Source organism: Phaethon aethereus (assembly GCF_964289735.1).
Source record: "Phaethon aethereus genome assembly, chromosome: 2".
Taxonomy (NCBI): domain Eukaryota; kingdom Metazoa; phylum Chordata; class Aves; order Phaethontiformes; family Phaethontidae; genus Phaethon; species Phaethon aethereus.
In genome coordinates, this window is record NC_138582.1 from 4559734 (window position 1) to 4580558 (window position 20825).

Sequence of the window (20825 nt, forward strand, 5' to 3'; positions counted from 1 at the left end):
GTAAGCTGTACTTACTTCCAATAGTGTCATCATCTTACTGCTAAGTAAAAAAAAAAAAAATATTTCATCTTAACTTAATTCTTCACTCATGTTGGACTTGACTAGATGGACCAGTTTCACTTTGTCTTATAATTAGATGGGTTAATCCAATATAAACTTACACAATTTTTCTATGTTTGGTTTTGAACACTCACAGAAAACCTATGCAACACCCTCAAAAAAGTATATTCACATTAGTCCTGCCCTATGAAGCTGAGTTTTTCTTAAATCTTTTTGGGTACCCAAGATTAATGTTACCCATTGAAAGAGGCTTAGTTAAATAAGATTCTGAAAAAAGACAACCAAAAAATCCCTCAGAAAAATTGTGAGATTACATTCTTTACATTGCTTTTTCTTTCTTATTTCATTAAATACTTAACTCCACCATGGGGAACAGCAGCATCATCAGAGTATTTTCAAATGCATGCTCAATTCTTAACCAGATGCCTGGAAAAGGCTCCTAATTCATCTCACACAGCTCTGAGCAAAAAATAACCTCACCAATCTGAAAGGAAAGTATTTATACGATACAAATGATATATAAATAGAATTTTTCTCCAAATGAAACATGAACTCACAAATTATCCTGCAAGAAAAGAAAGGTAAGGGATACAACAATAAGCTTTTTCCAACAAGCCAGTGGTCGCATCAGTATGGTTCCATTACTTTTAATTTCTTCATTTCTCACACACCTAAATAACAAAAGCGAGTTTCTAGATACATCTGAAAGAAACACAGTGACAAATGCGTCAAAAGTGAACAGCAAGAGTGGTAATAGTCTAAAAAACATACCCTGCTAACTTCTTCAAAATGATCAATATGACATCCCATAAGAAAAGATGTCGGAGCCATTACAAAATCCAGCATCTGACGAGACAGAATAGGCACAAAAGTCTGTTGCCACTGAAGAGGATGAAGGTACAACATAAAGCATTCAGCAACGAGTGTCAGCAGAGACCAATCAGAAGAGAAGAAAACTATTCTCCGCTCAGTCAAAATACAGGTCATAATCTGGAAAAACACAAAGTGTTAAATGTTTACAAAGTGTTATATCCAGAACATACTAGATATGCACAAATATTTCATCTGCTTGCAAAACTCAGCATCACAGGTCTGTTTTCTAACAGCTACCTTATGTATTTCTAAATTGAAATAATGTCCACTCAAGGATTCTTACAAAACTAAGAAGAAACGAAAACAGAAAAGGAGAGAAAATTCACATGACAGTGGAAGTCAGTGAGAGTTTTGCCACCAACACCAATGAGGCTAGGACTTAAGTGGAATTAGAGAGAAGACCTGTCACCTTTCTTTCACAGTGTTAGACCATATAATGCTGTAAAAAGTACCCAGGTGAATAATATAAGCAAACCTGTCTTTGATGGCGAACACAAAGACCATCTAGGTCTTAGACATCTCAGCCAAACATCTATTCCAGATAGTAACTAGTCACGTTCCTTATAGTGCCACTGAAGAACAGAGCTTTCTGAACTGCCCTGTGGAAACAATCTGGAGATGTCCACCCTTTTCCACTGACAGGACCCAATAGCATCGAAGCACCAAACTCAAATGCCTCAGGTTAGGTCAGATGAATTCAAGCCAGGAAGACTAATGCCATACGTGGGACATCCCACAGAGGTGCTAACACATAAAACTCCATGCTCATGATGCACCAGTTGGAGAGGATCATTTAGGATTTGAGATAGCTTTATTCATAACGCGCACATGTGGGCAGAAGCCCATCTGGGTGGAAGAATGGTCATATCCAAAGACATAAGCCAGTACTGCCTACTCTCCCAACTGAGGTGGTTTATAATCATCCCTGGAAAGAGGCCTCCAACCTGCTCTTTATAGAGGAAGCAGCACCAGTAATACTGATGACCTTGAGCAACCTAATTTAACTTCACAGGTGGCCTTTGAGCAGGGAATTGGATCAGGAAACCTAGAAAGGACACTGCAAAACAAAATTATTGTACGATTCTATGAAGCACTGAAAAATTTCTGTGCAAATACCTTTTTGTATTTTCTTGTTTCTACACCATTTACACTTTATTTTATATGATACCAATCCATCTAACAGGGCCCTTTCTTACACATGAAAAAGGTTCTTATGAATCTTGTAAAAACGTGTGTAATGAGAATTCAAAATAAAATCTGTCAATCAGGTTGGGTCCAGAGGAGGCCACAAAAATGATCAGAGGGATGGAACAACTCTCCTATGAGGACAGGCTGAGACAGTTGGGGTTGCTCAGCCTGAAGAGAAGGTTCCGGGGAGACCTTATTGCAGCCTGCCAGTACTTAAAGGGGGCTTAGAAGAAAGACGGTGACAAACTTTTTAGCAGGGCCTGTTGCAACAGTACAAGGAGTAATGGTTTTAAACTAACAGAGAAGAGATTCAGACTAGGTAGAAGGAAGAAACTTTTCACAGTGAGGGTGGTGAAGCACTGGCACAGGTTGCCCAGAGAGGCGGTAGATGCCCCATCCCTGGCAACACTTGCAGGTCAGGTTGGATGGGGCTCTGAGCAACCCGATCTAGTCCAACATGTCCCTGCTCATGGCAGGAGGTTGGACTAGGGACTTCGAACCCAAACTATTCCATGATTCTTGGATTTTAAAATGCACTTTTAAGAAATTTAGCACCTATTGCTAAACAACAGGAGAAAGAAATCCAGTATGACTTAATCTAATCTGGTTTATAAATAAGACAGTATCTTAATAAGGAGTATATTTTATTGTGCCATATCATTAACATGGAGAACTAACACTGTTCTGAATTCCTGGGTTTGTAACATTTTTTGGGTAACTAAACATCTTGAATTTTTTTTAAAACCACAAATTACCAGTACTGTCAATCTCTAATACATTTTAAAGTATCAGTTAGTTATACCTGCAGCACCTGTTCTGGCTTGAAACACAGCAACGGAAGATGAAGATCCAAGTCAATAATTGGGCTGTCTGGATCCTCTCGTGAAGGAATTATTATTTGAAGTGGTTTCATATTAAATACCTGTAATAACAGATGTTTTCCATTTACTTCTTAATGAAAATGTTCCCACAACACATTTCATTCAGGATTTTAGTTCCAACTACAAAATATTAACATTAATTGAGAGCAAGAAGACAGGTATTTGCATACTGCAGGAAACTGAAAAAGAAGGAGAGGGAAATATTAAAAGACATAGTAACTAGCTTGAAATATTAACATGGACTTGATCTCCTTTCATTCTCATAGGTTGTTTAGCCAATAAAACTTAAAAAAAATATTCTTTTAATAGAATTAAACTTGCTTTGTTATAAGCATAACAAAATAATGGAGTTTATATTTATAGATATAATTGGGAAATCAAAAAGTATTGGTAAAATTCATAGTGAAATAGAAAAAAATACGAACAAAAGGACCCAGTATATGCGTTCACGTTAAGAAGATGGAACAAGCGAAAACAAATGAGATCTTTCAGTATTTCAAATACTCCAGCTCAAATCTCTGGGGCCAGATCCTGCACGTGCTGCATATTTCAACTCTTAGCAGTTGTTTTAGCCAACCAGTCAGACAATTTTTCAGCTATGCTATTTTTTCCTCCATTCCTAACCCCTAGGAAAACAGCTAAGGAGAAGTCCAGGGCTGAAGCACTGCTTCCCTAAGAAGCCATTTCAGTAGACAAAAGAGTGTGTGCTGAAATCATTGACTCAGCTAACATATAGCTTGACTTGGGAAGGGTTATAAAAAAAAAAACACAGCCCATACATCTCAGCTTCTACAACGAATACAAATGTTTACGCAAGTTTCTCCTCTCAGCTAGGTCCTATCCAGGCAGCAGCCAATCCAGAACATTCAACCCACTACACACTGTTCTGCTTCCCCAGTCATTCAGACACAAGAAAAGAACAAGTCCAGAGCTGTATGTGTTGTTCCAGCAACTGATTTCCTTGGTCTCTTTTCTCTCACAGGGACTGCACTGCCTCTCAGTCACACAGCTGCACATCCACCCATCACACAACCGTGATGACAGCAATGAGCATTCACATCAGGCAGCATGTCTTGATACCAGACACAAGATAGGGAACATTGTGGTTGAGTGATAGTTACACGATTGACTGGAGTTTATACATGTGTATTCCATGAGATGGCAATGGTATGCTGTTCAGGTGAAAGGTAAGCTTCCACTCCTACAGACCAGTTACAGACTGAAGCTTCCAACTGCGTGTAGTAGAGATTGTGTGTGCTGACCCCTAGAAACCAAAAGCTAGATTATGCTGTCCCCAGACCCACCCAGGCATCATCTCAGACAGTAACTAGTTGGCACGAGCCAAATCCTTCCCAGAAGGGTATTAAAAATTCAACAGCATGACCAACTGGCATTCCAGTGCTCAAGCTCGCACCCTGGTCACTGTTGTTTCATATACTAATAATGCATAGCCTCATTTTCAAAGCACAGATATTGAGATCAGTTTTATATCTGCAACTAAAGTCTCTGACCTGACAACGAATAATGTCCCCCAATCTACAGAAAACAATATCTTAGTGCTTTATAACACATAATGTTAACGTAATTATGAAATTCAGCATCAGTAATTACCAAGTGGAGTGCTCCTGGTGGCGGGCTGGGTATTAAAAATAATTTTGCTGCAAACTCCTTTACGTGCTCCTCAACATCTAAATCCTTGAAAGGTCGCAGTTGCACTAGTAAGCTGAAATTCAGTTACAGAAAATTACTCATAAATAGTAACATGCAAACAGAAAAAAAAAAAAAAGCCTTTTTGATGATAACTTAGAACTAAAACAAAATAAAATATTAGAAGCAATAAAGCTATTATTCCCAGTAAAATAATTTCCAATTTATTAGATACTTTAGCAGCTCCATTTAATTTTAATGATGATGCTGTGTCAGAAGCAGGTTTTTTTACTTCCATGCATAACATACTACTGCGTCATATTTATCCAAGGATGCAGATGGTACACTGGGTCTCACGATGGCAAAGAAAACCTACAGGTGAGACGCAGCTAAAGGAAGTGCCTTACAGAGATTGCTTGAGGAACAAAACACCCACAGGTGCAACACGGTGCCATGGTGTTTCTTCCACCGCAAGCATCAGTGTGCTGGTTTTGGCTGGAATAGAGTTACATTTTCTTCCTAGTAGCCAGTATGGGGCTGTGTTTTGGATTTGTGCTGAAAACAGTGTTGATAAGACAGGGATGTTTTTGTTATTGCTGAGCAGGGCTTACACTGAGTCAGGGCCTTTTCTGCTACTCACACCACCCCACCAGCAAGAAAGCTATGGGTGCACAAGAAGCTGGGAGGGGAGACAGCTGGGACAGCTGATCCCAACTGACCAAAGGGATATTCCATACCATATGACGTCATGATCAGCATGTAAAGCTGGGGGAAGAAGAAGAAAGAAGGGGGAGAAGTTCAGAGTGATGGTGTTTGTCTTCCCAAGGAACTGTTACGCCTGACGGAGCCCTGCTTCCCTGGAGATGGCTGAACACCTGCCTGCCCATGGGAAGCGGTGAATGAATTCCTTGTTTTGCTTTGCTTGCATGCGCAGCTTTTGCTTTCCCCATTAAACTGTCTTTATCTCAACACCCAAGTTTTCTCACATTTTACTCTTCCAATTCGCTCCCCAATCCCACCGGGGGGAGTGAGCGAGCAGCTGCATGGTGCTTAGTTGCCAGCTGGGCTGGGGTCAAACCACTACAATAAGACATCAGCTCTGGGATAGAAAACAGGATCAGAGGAAAAGAGAGGTTGTAGACATGGGCTTAATGGCAGAGGAATGTGGAACAAGAGCTAGACCTAGGCCTGCATGAACACTGCTCTTTGCTATTGTTCCTACCCCTACGAAAAACAAATACAGTTGTGTAAATGTATGAAATGTTTCTAGTTTAGAACTGTATTAACCTAGGTGGGGCAAAGCCACAAATGTCATGCAGTTTATATTATATGCCAGATCAATTCATGAACACTTAAACATAAACCCTATTAAGACTGCAAAATGTTAAGTCCAACAGCATTTCTGAAATGTAACAATTAAGAAGTTAGGTATTTGTAGTCAGAAAGTGCATTTTGTTCAGTGTAAGATTCATGTGCGTGTTTATGGAAAAAAAAAAAAAGACTCTAAACCTTTACAAAATCAGAAATGTAAGCCTGCAAATCTATATATACAGAAACTAGGAACTTTAATATGGTTATATTCTCCCTTGAGGTTTTATTTCAGTTTGCAGTTTTACTGGTTTCCCCTCAGACTACTACTTGCTCTTCACGAAGAAAGTGGTCTAGAAAGCAACTGAGTAGGTCAAGAGATATATTAGAATCCAGGACATTGCATGTGTGTATGGCATTTAGATTCCTGATAAAAATATTGTCATATATTACTGAGCTTTTGATTGAATTAATGAGACATTCAAGTTTACTAAATTCACATTTGGAAACTGTCCTGGGCTGAGTACTAGGCTGTTACACATATCCCAAAAAAATCCATCAGTTATTTAGGGACACAAGGGAGGCAGAGGGAGGAGAATTTAAGAATTATCAAAGAAAACCAGACAGCAGAGTCACCAATTTAAACAAATAAGCTGTCACACTTAGTAATGCCTTAGATGTGGCCTTACAGCATAGGTAGACCCGCGCTTGCTTCTTTTTTTTTTTTTTTTTGAGACAAAAAGCACACGTCAACACATCAATGTTACAACAGAAACCACCTGACCTCGATGGTGAAAAAGCAGCAGATGTACAGAAAGGATGTAAGAGCTCCCTAATCAGTACACTGTGCCCATTAATGCAATGTAATAGCAGCTGACAGCTCTGCACTGCAAACGCCTGCTGAAATAAATGAAGTAACCTCTGAAACATTAAAGCAGAGAGCTAAGGAGTTTATGAACCTTCCATTACCTCTATTAACTGTCCACAGACAGATGTTTCAGAAAGCAAGAACATCGAAGAATAGGTCCTTTGTACTGCCTCAACGCTGTGAGCTATTTGCACGCTTCCACCTCCTCTCAAGGCAACTGAAAGGGCTAACACATAGGTTGGAAGATTTACTGTTTGAATGGAGCCTATTCACGCGTCCAAGACGGAAGTTCATCCAAAAGGAAATTACTGCCAGGAATTTTTCACTTTTCATGTAGCGTAACAGATTGAGGTAAAACTACCTGTGCAAAGTGCCAAAACCTCTCAACTTAAATCTGAAACTTCTCAAATAATGATGAGAATAACCCAACAGCCGCAATGTTGCGAAACAGTCTACATGCACATCTGCTTGTTTTGGAGAGAGGCAGCCATACTCCAGTCACATTGTTCTGGATTTGGAAGCACTGTATACTAGTAACATGTGAATTAGTTACAAAATTAATTACACAGAATATGAATTAATTACACAGAATATTACCTTTGTTACTATGATGAAAGTTTGCAAGTTCCCCTTGCAGTTCAAAGAACCTACATGCATTTATAGTTTGAGGTTGCCTTTGTATCTCAGTTTGGTCTCAGTTTTCAGTTGTGATTTCTACTATACCACTTGAAAAAGTTTAGGAACCTGGGTTTTCTCTGGGAATGCTTATGACAAAATAACTTTGAGGACTCTTCTGAATGAAAACAAGTACCACCCTCCCTTAAGCAGTCCTGTGCAACGCAGGTGCTGGAGAAAATAAGCTATGCACAGCAGAATTCTGGAGGAAAATGAAATCTTTTGCTGCAAAAAGGTCCTGAATGGAAGCAGAACCCCTTTAGTTGCTAATTCAACACCAGGCCTTCGCCAGCAATAGCAAACAGTATTTTTCCACTAGTTCTCACAAGGAAAGGGCTACACACTAGAAATAGGTGGTTTGAGGTCCACCAGCAAGTGGACCTGGTTTTCAAATCCCCAGACTCAAGGAATGATGAATCAGTTGAAGCATCCTGCAAAATACCACTGAAGCATACCAAGGACACAAGTGCACTATTGAACATGTTATTATTTGTTAAGTATATGAGGCAGTGCTACTTGAGTACATTTGGTCAACAAAAACATTTAATTAGATTTTCAATCCACTGGCCACCTGATTACAGCTAAGGCATGTAATCAAAATAACACCCTTTCTTGTTGTCGTGGTTTTGGACAACCTTCAGACAAAGCTTCAGCAAGCTTTGTCACTTGCATTCCCCCTCTCCTGCCAGCTACACAGACTTGCATCTTGCATCTAGATGCAGCCACAAAAAGGAGAGAGAAGAGCTGTGCAAGGGTCCGACAAACTCCCCTGTTAAATGACCAGGACAACACACAGCACTAACGCGGAAGGCTACTGTCCTGCTGACAACTCCTCTATAATTATATGCATATTTACAAATCACTTAAAGCTTAGACAGTAGGTTACTGAAAAATTTGAACTCCCTTTAGAAATGAGTACAGACTCAGCTTAAAGGGAAAAGCGATCTAGAGTAGTTAGCGAGCTTCAACATTAATGCTTTAAACAGGTGCAAAAACCTACAATGTATGATCAAGGTAGAAATGTTTAATTATAATGTTTAAAATACCCCCCCAGGGGCAGAAGCTTGCATCTCTAGAGAGTTAACTCCACCCGGTTCCTGTCTGCTCTAAACAAATACAAGGAACCTAAAAACATTTTTGTAACCTCTGGAATTTTCCGTGGTTTTCCTGAATATTTTCCCATCTCTCCCTTAGTGGGCGATTTAAAATTCCATTTGCAAATTGACTGCTTCTTCCAGCTCAGAGATGTCTCACCTCAGAGAAGAGATTACTCATTTATGAATATTCTATATAAACCACTGATGAACACTGTAACTGTAAAGCTGAATCTATACTATTTCCCAACCAGTAGAAAGCTAGTGTGTAATGAGCCCTCAGACAGGCTGAGTTCACAGTATAAAAGAAGCATGAATCCTATTATAAAGACTGGATATACACAGTAAAGCCCCACAGCTCAGGTATATAGCTGTTAAGAGTTACATATGCAGATTAGCATCTACTTGAGATTTGAGACTATAAAAAGGCAGCAATGAATCAGCTCCCACAATACCACCAGCTGATGTAATTGAATGAAACATAAGGAGTGGAAAAAGTGATCAGGGCAGGAAAGGAGAAAGGGAAACTAACATTTCCTTTTTATTTTACTGATTATCTCTATTTCGCACTAACGTGTGAATACCTAGCTTCCATCATGTTGAAGTCGCTTGTCCACATTAAACCCGTATACTAATGCTTTGAAAACAACAGAGCAGAGGTAGCATGAACAGCATCAGGGGTGTGTTTGCTCATACTGAAGGGCTGCCAGAGCGACTCATTTCTGGTATCGCAGCTTGGAGGCAACATCTGAACTGCCCAAGAGAAAAGCACTGCTTTTGTTCCTCCAGGGCTCTCCTTGTCTAAACCAGCGAAAGCCAATCAGTGCTCCAACCAGATCCAAGCCCGCAGCATGGGGAAGAAAAGGTGCAGGTGGCATGGAAATGAGTGCTCAAGTCTTATCCTGGTATGGAGTCAGGTTAGGGGCTCGTGATGCACTTCAGCTAGTACCCAGGAAGCATCCCCTTGCTTGCTCATCTGCTCAGCATACCGGCTGCCAGCAGAACAAACCCAAAGATTCAAGCTCTGACCTAACACCCTAACCTCTTTCAACTTACATAATGATTCAAAGAAATTCAAACTTAAGAAGTTTAAACTCAATAACATCAAAGTGTTATTAAGCAGACATTTTGTTTCAATATAAGAAGCAAAATCCTGCAAAACACCTGACCTCAAATTTGACTCTAGAAAGCTTGACTGGAATGTAGTGAAAAAACACTCTTCTACCTTTGGACTACAGGTCTGCAAGTGAAGATTACCCAGTAATATCCAACATACAGAGGCAGGCTCCCTGATGCAAGGAGTTTTTAATCCACTTCAGAATAGAAGCACATGGATTTTACAAATTAACAATAATAGCAAGACACAACCTCAAAGTAAGTTAAATTACTAAATAACAAGACAGAACCATGTTCATTTATCTTTTAACTCATGCATACTGCAGATTATTTGAGTGTTTCTAACCAGTGAAGTACTCTGTATCCTAAGATTTTCTCTCCTAGGTCTACAACAGATGAGAAACTACTGTAACTCCCTCAAGAGGTTTATTTAGTTAAAGTGCCATTAATTCCTTGTTAATACATATATTCATGCTCCTATGACATTTATTTGGTGCATTATAAACAGGATTTTGCACTTGCAAAGCTATTTTCACCAGTGTGGTAAAATTACAGTTAACCCTCTTCCAAAAAAACCCAAAATTTTTGAGAAATCTGTTCCTGGCAAATTAGTATCTTCTAGACTTAGCAAAAACCTCAAAGAAAATGAAGACAACATCATAACCAATTTCCTTGACGTTTAGAACTTGTAACATGAATGTTAAACCAGACAGTAAGCACATTTCTTCCTTTCCTCTCCCACACATCTCACACTACAGTAACTTAAAACTAATGCCTGTTTTAGCATTAGGCAGCTATCCTGACCACATCATGCAAATTCATGTATTAAAACCTGCACAGTTCTTTCCAGGAGAAACACACAGGATAGCAAGTCTTACCAAGACAGACAATCCTTGAGGGCATTAAAATATGGATATCTGGATATAACGCAAATAGCAAATGGTATGAAACAGACCGGCATCTTCCCGGGCTGTGCAGATTCCCAATAGGCCTGTCCATTCGAGGAAATACAGCCATCCTGCAAGAAAACTACAGATTAATGTGTTTATGTGAAGAAAATATCAGACGTAAATTAATGATTAAGAACCCTAGAGATAGGATAGCCGATTCCCTCTAAATTTCAAGGGGATTTGGATGCCTATCTCCCTTAAGCTCGTCAGAAAAATGTCAGTTTTTACAAGACTTAGACATGCATATTAAAAAGAATTTCAGTGAAAAAGACATTTAGAAAGAACACAGGGCACAATCTTCACCAAAAAAGATGTCCAAGAGACAAAGTCTGCTCCTAAATACTCAAAACTCCTAACTGAAATCTGTAACAGTTTTTCCTAATGCAGTGATGTTGCACTGTACTTAACTTACAATGGCAATATAAAGTATGATTTGTTCTGTATTCCTACTAACATAAAAACATATCTGTTAACTAACTTCTTAAATTAAACCTGACATTATTCTCAAAGTGCTTTGTTTCATTTTATATCCTTTAATATGCTTTAATAAAAGCATGAGTTAAATAACATACTTGCATAGGCTGGTAGTACTGTGCAACAACACCGTATGTTCTGTTACCACAGACATCTGTGAAGACCAGGAAATGAATGTGGTCCTCTTTTGATTCAGAAGTTATATGAAGTCCTCCTGCAACAAAGGCAGAAACCGTTTTTTTTAAACTACATATTTAACTATAGCTGCTTGAAAAGCAATTCATGACAAATACTGCACATTTCCACTTAATTTCAAGAGAAATATCTTATTTTAAAGGGTTTAAAATGCACACATACAATCCATTTGATCTAAGTGTTGTTACAAAGGCTGTAAGCTGCACATTACTGAAGACACAAAAATATTATATAATTTTTCTGCTTTTTACATAGCAAAATACAATAGATGGGTTTTGTTCACTTTTTTTTCCTTTCAAGATATTTATAAGGTCTGCAATAGTGACATGCATATTAAAATTTCTGCAATTAAACCTGGAGGAAACAGTCAGGTATATCTTAATACCAGTTGAAAAGTTAAAGAGCACTCCGTAATTTTTTGGGGGGAAAAAAATAAAAGTGTGTGCATGTGTGCACTTCACTCAAACCAAGATTTACCAATAAGGGTTAAAGTGACTTTCAGCTTCCCTCTCCTGCAGGTATTGCAGCTACTACTGCTGATGGATTCATTTCACACAGCCATACAGAGTAAGGGCACCCCATTCAAGTAACAGCTGCTTTCATCACTGACCTGCTCATAGACACATTTTTTTCTACTGTGAAATACAAAGAGATGATCATGAAAAAAAAAAAATGGCTGTATTATGTGTCAACGAAAATATATGAAAACAGTTCTCGCTAAGGAGCGTGAACCCTGCCGTACCTGGGAAGCATAGCTGCGGCAAACCGATAAGATCAATGTCCTTTGGAACTGTAACATCTTCAGTGTCAGATGCTTTCTGCTCCCCATTGATACTCTTGACGTTTTCAATCTTTGGTCTCTCTTTCTTCTTTCGGAAAGACCGGCGTTTACTTTTATTCAAGTTATTACCACTTGTATTAGTCACCTGAGTATCATCTCTGCTGATAAATGGAGGCACAAATACAGAAAGAACTTCTGGATCAAGGGGAGGAAGACTTTTGGGTTTTCTCTGAGTACCCTACAAAAAAAACCACAAAACAAAGCAAAAAATAACCACTAAATTGACACTCATCCTGATAGTTTTTTTTTTTAAACCATTTTAGCCCTGTTTTGTCTCTACCCCTAAAATTGTGGGTTTAGAATACATTTTTTCTTCTTCCTAAATAATTAATTTTTCCTTCTAATTTCTTGCTTTACATATATACGTATACATACAAGGGAAATAGTCTGGGCATTTTCAGTAGGTAAAGAATCATTCTTCATCATTCAAAATGCATCATATGAATATTGTGCCTTTGGCATAAGAAAACTAGCAAATATCAAATACACTATTTCCTCCTTTGAAGCGTTAGGATATACTTAAGCTACACTTAAAATAAACATTGGTAGTAAGAGAAACCAGGCAACAAATAACTGAAAACAAAGAAAAACAGCTGAACTCCCTAGATAAGTCTTTGTTCCACTTTAGGAAAAGCTACATTTTTCCCCGGGGGGGGGGGGGGGGAAGAAAAAAAAAACCACCGCACGAACACACCACACCACACAAGCTTTCACAAGACAACTTTTCACTTCATAAGGCAATTAAACAACAATCACTGTTACAATAAACATAATTTTAACACACTGTACAACATGAAGCCATGAAAATTTCTCTGTATACTTATGCCTAAGTGGAACAGACATCCCAAAAGCATGCACAAAATTGTAACATTTTTTAGTAGGCACCTTTGTAAAGTACTACTGCACTGGAGGCCCTTGTTGCCTTGCTATGAAAAAAAACTGTGGAGAAAGTTATCAGAAGAGGAGATTTCCTCGTACTTGGGAGCACTTTTTGTATTCTTGACCATATAGTGAGACAAATAGCTGCATTTTCAATTACTTCACTGCAATTTTAATTCTTCCTGCAAGGTCAAAAGAGCAAGTAAAAGCTTTGTTTAGTCAACGGATATTTGGAAACAGGAAAGGCAAGCCTCACTTCGACTAAAAAGCTGTTTCGTTTTCAACTTTTTGCTAACTGATTCAAATATAGATGAAGCATACATGCTGTTTTTACCTTTAGACGTGATGCAACAGTATTATTTGTATTTAAAATATTCCTTGAGAACCAGTGCTGGCCTCTCTCATTATTTCCCTACTTTTTAAAATAGCTACAACATACAACATTCTACTGCTTCACTGAAGCCAATCTTCCACCAGAACATCTCAGCTTATTTGCCCTAGTAGTCTTCTTGACATTTGAGTATCATAGAAAAAATTAGAAGGAATACTTACCTTCGTGATAATATTAGTTATTGTATCTTAAGCTCCACCGTATTCTACAATAGGATACTTGAAAGAAAGTACCTCAATAAAAATAAGAAGTGAAAAAACACTCTTTTAGTGACCACACAGAGTCTGAACTAGAAAGAAATTAGAGTGGAAAAGGGAAAAGTTCAGATGAATATCCACTGGAATATTCAAAAGATAGCAGCAACTTCAAAAAGCACGTTACAAATTGGAGTACTGAGTTCCATATCCTGCCATGCTAAAAACTTCAAGTATCATTTCCCTTAGCTGGCAGCTGACATCCATTTCAAGTGAAGAAACTGGAAACACAGATAAATCAACATGATCACTCTCAAAATAACATGCAGATAACATTTCAGGAAGAAATTAAGAATTAAGGCTCAGCCCTGAGGCTGAGAAGAAAAACACAGACCTACTCAAACACTAGCAATCTTAACTTGGCAGATTTGCCCTGCAGAGGTTTTCATACAAAGTTGCTTTGACAGGGCAATCCCTGACTTACATTGAAGGCATCTCCGTGCTACAAAGCGCTGGATGACAGCCAGCGATTTCATAGCCTCACAGTGTAACAGCTTCTAAAATGGCAGGTCCTTGATGTCTTGAACTACAACAGAGGCATTAAACATTGGGGTTTTTTTTCCACAGAACAGCACTGTCAGCGCTGCCGCTGACCCAGTGACTCAGTCGTCAGCATTCAAGTCAGCTCATATTAACATCTACAGCCAAAGTAGTATTTTCTTACCCTTTCAGTTCAGGAATAATGAACAGGCAGTAACAGAACAATATTCACTTGTTTCTACTATCCTTTTGAACATTTCGTATTCACTGCTTCTACTGTCACTTCTTCATTCTGAAATGCTTCTCTTCTGTCACTTTTTACTATCAAATGTCCTTGCATCATACATGGCTTCTTATAAACACTAATGCCTTCCCCTTCCTCTAAGTCTGCAAGATTCCAGAAGTTAGGGATTATATTCCAACCTCATTTACTGATTATGTTCCTGTAACAACAGTGCCATATAGGACACAGATAAGAGATGGACTTTTTACAATGAACATGTATTTTAGACACAAACAAGTAGTAGTGTGTTGAAACTACAGATCAGAGTGTGATATCTGCTATTTGGTGTTTCTTTGATCTTGTTCACCTCCTCCCATCACTGAAGAAGTTAATTTCATTTTGAATGTCATGAAAGAACTGGCTTCTTTAAGGAATAATTGGGCAGGGAAAAGTATGAAGCCTTAGAAAAATTAGGTTGGAAGGAACCTCTGGAGGTTCTAGTGAAACCCTTTGCTCAAAGCAATGGTAACTTCTAAGTTACATCAGGTTGTTCTGGGTGTCATCCAGTCAAGTTTCAAGAATTCCTTAGGAAGGGGATTCTTCCCCCCTTGTGTTCCATCCTCACATAGCTTAGCTTCCTCTGGTATCACTCCTGTTTGTCCGCAGTTCTCCGGTATCGAGGGATCTAAATCTGGGACATTCCACAAGTGACTTCAAGAGTGTTGAGTAATAACAATAATAGTAATAATCCCTTCCCTTCACCTGTGAGCTACAGTCCTGATGATGCAGGCCACTACATGGTTACTTTTCACTGCCACAAGCACCCACTGCTGGCTAATGCTCATCTTGATCACACCTCATTTCTTTCGTACAACTTGACACTTCTGCATTACAAAAGAAGGAAAAAATTGCTTTGGTGGTTATGTCTGCATTAGCAGGGCCAGAAAGCATAATGTAGGCACTGTAAGAGACATGATCTGTATCACTGACTGTGGTAGGTAGATACAGAACCCAACGATGAAGCCAATAGGAAGATGAAACATCTCACAGACAGCTTGTACATCACTCTTGCCACATCAAAACCCAGCTTTATAGCTGAAGATGACTTGGGGGAAAGAAGACTTATCAAAGATGGATGAATGATCTTCACTAGTCTACTTTATATATATATATGTATTTATAAATATATATATATTTATACTTTATACTTCATTCCTACAAAATACACACTTCCAAAACTAGAAAGAGTCATCTCCCGCTAAAAATAGCAGCCTTTGATTTCTTCAAATGGAAATCAAACAGTGATAATTATCTTGGCAACAAGGACTATATAATCTTAAAAAAAATCCCATAAAATCCTTTTTTTAAAAAGTGGTTATAATCACAAACTTCAGTTTCATGAGCTTCAGTGAAAAACTGTATTTTTTTTCCCTGGAATCTCCACTGACAACACATCAATCATGTAAGACTTTTCTTACTTTGGGAGTGGGTTATACCATGTTCCCACTGACTTCATTGACTTTATTACTCCATATTGCAATAAAGTTAAGAATGGACAAACATACTTTCAAGACCAAGGCTTGAAGCACTATCAATATTTTTTCCCTGTTGTTTCATCTGCAAATATCAGAGGTCCACTACTTTCCACCAAAATGGTCTTATTTTTTGTCAATAATGTCTCTTCTTTCTACATTCACTGAAATTAGACACAAAACATATTCCACCATTTCCTGATGTAGATAGTGCTACAGAAGGAAAAGGAAGTGGAATAAATCTATAAGTTTGCCCTGAGACAGTGACTGAAATCCCTGTGGCGTAACAGCCTGCAAGGACATTACTATAGTTAATATTGACAGGCACAGGGACTACTTTCCTTTCTGACACTCCATTTTATACCTTGAGCACAGAAACAATTCAAAACCTGCAGTGTGAATGGAATATCGAATGGCTTTTACTTCTTGTAGCCAGTTTCTTCTTTGCTGTTCTACAGGTGTTTTTGGAAGCAACAAGCTCAAACTGAGCAGATTGGAAAGAAAAAGAAATTACTCTTCTTTTGGGTTTACTTCTCACGCAGATGCCAAAACAACACCAATTTCAAAAGTCTGGTGGTGACATTTATGGCACAACTATTTCCCCAATATGAATGTATACAGGAATGAGAGTCTGGAGTTTGAACCTTTGCTTAGCTGGTATCACTTAAGAAGCCAGCAGCAGCAAAAGCCGTCTCCTGAGCGAGTGAGCAGCAACAAATTTAACAAAGACTTATTATCTAATGCTATTAGAGTGCACAGTCAAATTCAAGTTCAAGCAAGACAACCGAGATCCCTGGGAGCAGCTTGGCTTTTCAGCACGTGCTGGCACCACAGCGGGGCAGCTCACTGGTCTCTAACAAAAACACCGGCACGTTTTAACGAAGCACAGTCAGGAAGAGGACTTTAATGGTGTTAACTCACGCGTGAAGTGGATATAATCATAATCAAATCATGGACCACATATTCAAAGCAGAAACCAACCCATCAACTTCTGCCGTATTTGAATTGCTCAGGCTGTGCCAAATGCAGAGCATTAAACTTAATCTCATCAGAGGGATTTAGACCTCGTGTTGTCCTAAGGGTACAGGTTACCAAGTTTTATTCACTTATCTTTAGCTTTTATCTCCAACGGAAGACGGGAAGTGCAACATCACCAAGTAAAGGATATGTATTGTTCAAGCATTTTGCTGTTCCTGTTTAAAGCTACACTGCATTCCTCATCTAAGCTCAGACCTTTGAAAAAGTGTAATTACTTAACGCCGCTACCAGATTATTCCTACTTTGTTGATAATCGCCTGTCAAAACAAGTTTTCTTTAAAGTAATTCAGCTCCATCCGATGATAACAACAACAAGGCAACCCCACTCAAGTCCGTTCGGGGGAAGAGAGGCCCGGCCAGGGAGGAGCTGACCCGGCTCAGACTCCGGTTAGACCTCCGGGCAGAGAACCCCGCTGACAGACGCTGCCCCGCAGGCCAGCCGGGGCGCCAGCCGGGGCGCCGGCCGAGCCCGCCCGCGCTCCCTCACCGCACCGAGAGCCCTCTCACCTGGAGGAGCGCTCTCACCCGCTCCATGGGCACGCCGACTAGCAGGCAGATCTCCAGCAGACCCGAGGGCAGCACGTCCTCCATGGCACAGCAGGCTCCGGCGGCGGCCACGGCCTCCCTCTCCCCCCGCAACCCGGACCCAGCTGGGGCACGGGGGGAAGCGCCCGCCCCCTCACACAGGGAGGCGCGCTCACAGCAGCCTTCCCCTCAGAACAACGCACCCTTTGATTGGTCGCTTCTCCCGTCGCTCCGAGGATGTGCGGCAAATCAGCAGGGCAGCACTTGTCATCGGTGGCCTCGCGGGCCGGGCCGGGCCGGGCCGTCGATGAGGGCTGAGGTGCCGCCCGCCTCGCTGTGGCACGGCGGCCGGTGGGCGCTGTTGGTCCGTGTTGGTACCTGTCTCCTCACCTCGTGTCCCTGCCTCGCCGGGAGAGGCCCCAGGAAGACGCTTCCCGGCCCAAGGGGGAGGTCACTGTTTTCTCCCGGCCAGCCACGGGCTGATTTCCCGATAGGGCCGTTGGCCCAGAGGAGCTGAGGTGCCTCAGGGAGGTGGGTGAAGCCACGGCCCGGTGCTTTGTTAAGTGGTGCCATTGCCTGTGTTAGCTCCAGGTGACTCAGCAGCGGTATGTGACTGCTACTAAATAAGAGTCTTATGTTTATCGCGGGTGATCGTTTCAATGAACTGTAAGCACAGAGCTGATTGCAGGCTGCGTGTGCCTTCAGCTCCGAAGTAGCAGCGTTCTCAGTGGAGCTGTCTGCACAGTGGAGAAACAACCGAGGGGACTCCGGGATTTCTTTTTGAGCTGTTTAATGTAAATAGGCAATGAGTTACTCTGTTTGTATTGGCTCTGTGTAGATCTTCACTGAGAGAAATGTATTTCCTCTGGTAGCGGTGCATAAAGTACCCGAAACTGTAGAGAGCAGTTTCTCTGAAACTGAGGGTACGAGACGTAGTTTCATCACAGCCACAGACTTTTTTTGTGGACTAGTGTTCACGTATTTCAAATGCAGAAAATCCCAATATAAATGTCTCCAGGCTATCACAAGGTTGTTATAAGTCCAGGGTTCAGAAGACACTTCTTCAAAAAGTACAAAGAATGTCAGAAACACAAGTTGTGGCCGTCATGGGGATTTTATTATCTGAAAAATTACATGGCCTACAGTGTTCTCACATAACTTATTTAGAGGAAGTCACAAATGCGGAATATAGGCAACTGTGCTTATATAGCACTACCTAAAAAGAAGGAAATTCTTGAAAACCTTGAAGTTCAGGGATCACTTCTTTGAAGTGATAGAAGAAGATCATAGGCTGAAAGATTTCTGTTAATGAAATTTAATGTCATAAGAGATTGTTAAAATCATCTTGTTTAGTTTGTGTAGCCCAGGCCACAGAATCAGGGTGACTGGTGTATTTAATCTGTAACTTCTGTCTGACACCATGTGTTCCTGCAATAGGGATTACTAACAATCACTGTTAAAAGTTAGGCATCCCATTTTTAATTTCACTGGTTAGCTTAGCTTTTTGCTACTCGATCATGTTACAGCTTGCCTGCTGTTTGAACAGATTCTTTAGTATGAAAAGATTTCTCCTTGTAGAGTTCAAGATTATTAATCTCAATTTATTTTTAAGAGATTACACAACTCGTACTTCTAAAATTTTTTTCCTTATGTGCGTCTTTTGTCAGCCTTACCAAATTCTTCCAATATTCTTTTTGAATTATGAACACCAAAAATAAGGTTTTCTATTGCTGAATATACAGTAGTAAGTCACATTGGTATTTCTAACTGATATCCCCACCTAATTAAAACAGAGAAAGACTGATATATGAATCATTCAAAAAGGGTGTAATGTTTAATTGGTTATCCACTGTAACCCTGTACGGTTTTCTTAGGGTTATTAGTTCCAACTTGACAGTCCTACATCTTACATTCATTGACCTATGACTATGACCTAGCATTTGACCATACTAAAAGAAAATTACAAATCAACCAAGGCTATTAAGCAATCCAGGTCACACTGTAGTTAATTAATCTGTATCACGATTAGCTTCTGATTTCTCTGCTATCTGCAATGATAAATGCTGGATGATTCTTGTTTATAATTAACGTAGCCTTCAAAGCTATATGGTGGAGTTGTTATCAAAACAGAACTACAAGGTGAAAGTTACTAATGAGAATCTCATAAAATCTCAAGAGCACTGAAAGTAGGAAACCTGCTATATGGGGTCGCTGGTAAGAGACAAAATGATTTGCATAGAGAAGAACGCCCCTGTGCTACAAAAAGATTTGTGTAGTTAAATCAGTTTTTCCTAAGAAAAATAGTCAGCTAAGGAAGAAATGCCAGATTTTATGATGTGTTTTCTTTTTGTAAGACCACAAATACAGTAAATGTTTGTTTGTTTGTTAACTGCCTGATGTGGTACTGGGCTCCTTAGAGCTATATGCAGAAAAAAATACTGATCTTGATATATCCTCAACACAGTAAGGCTTTCTCAGACCTGGGGGCCATGTCTGACTAATTAAAGATTCCCTTGACACAGAAATCTAATTCTGCTTCCAAATACAGTGTTTATATTTTAGCTAGACTGCCTCTTTTAAGAGGAGAAAACAATTTTACAAGTCATGTGTTTCTTTGATGCAATCTTCTTACAAAATATAACCTACGCAATCAGAGGAGAAGCCTTCAGCTGGCTGTAGCTTTAATAAGGCCACCCTCAAAATCTCATAGGTGATATAATACAGCCTTCGATGTTCAGCCTTACATTTGAAATACCTTCCAAAATCATCACCAAACTTCTACAGAATCACAGAATCATTAATGTTCGAAAAAACCTTTAAGTCAAGGTCAAGTTCAACCATCAACCCAACACCACCATGCCCACTAAACCACGTCCTGAAGTGCCATATCTACATGTTTTTTTAACACTTCCAGTGACGGTGACTACAGTGACGGACAGGATTAATCTTAGGGACACCAATAAGTTATGTCCCCATTTCTTTGACTCCACCACCTCGCTGGGCAGCCTGTGCCAATGCTTGACCACTCCCTCCGTAAAGAAATTTTTCCTAATATTCAATCTAAACCTCCCATGGTGCAACTTGAGGCCATTTCCTCTCAGTCTGTCACTAGTTACTTGGGAGAAGAGACCAACACCCATGTTGCCACAAACCCCTTTCAGGTAGCTGTAGGGAGCGATGATGTCTCCTCTCAGCCTCCTTCAGACTGAACAACCCCACTTCCCTCTGCCGCCCCTCATAAGACTTGTGCTCCAGACCCCTCACCAGCTTCGTTGCTTTGGACACGCTCCAGCACCTCAATGTCCTTGTAGTGAGGGGCCCAAAACTGAACAA

At 39.9% G+C, this 20825-nt stretch overlaps 1 protein-coding gene across 1 annotated transcript in view; it reads right to left on the reverse strand.

Moving 5' to 3' along the window:
- DENND3 (DENN domain containing 3) overlaps window positions 1-17558 on the reverse strand; it is a gene marked incomplete at both ends in the record, with an annotated part of 43450 nt that extends 25892 nt beyond the window's left edge. The window contains 7 exons of the mRNA XM_082015092.1: window positions 832-1050; window positions 2924-3043; window positions 4614-4725; window positions 10589-10728; window positions 11233-11348; window positions 12072-12348; window positions 17475-17558. Coding sequence (XP_081871218.1) covers window positions 832-1050; window positions 2924-3043; window positions 4614-4725; window positions 10589-10728; window positions 11233-11348; window positions 12072-12348; window positions 17475-17558 — 1068 coding nt within the window. The remainder of the gene's footprint in view (window positions 1-831; window positions 1051-2923; window positions 3044-4613; window positions 4726-10588; window positions 10729-11232; window positions 11349-12071; window positions 12349-17474) is intronic.
- Between the last annotated feature and the right edge of the window lie 3267 nt (window positions 17559-20825).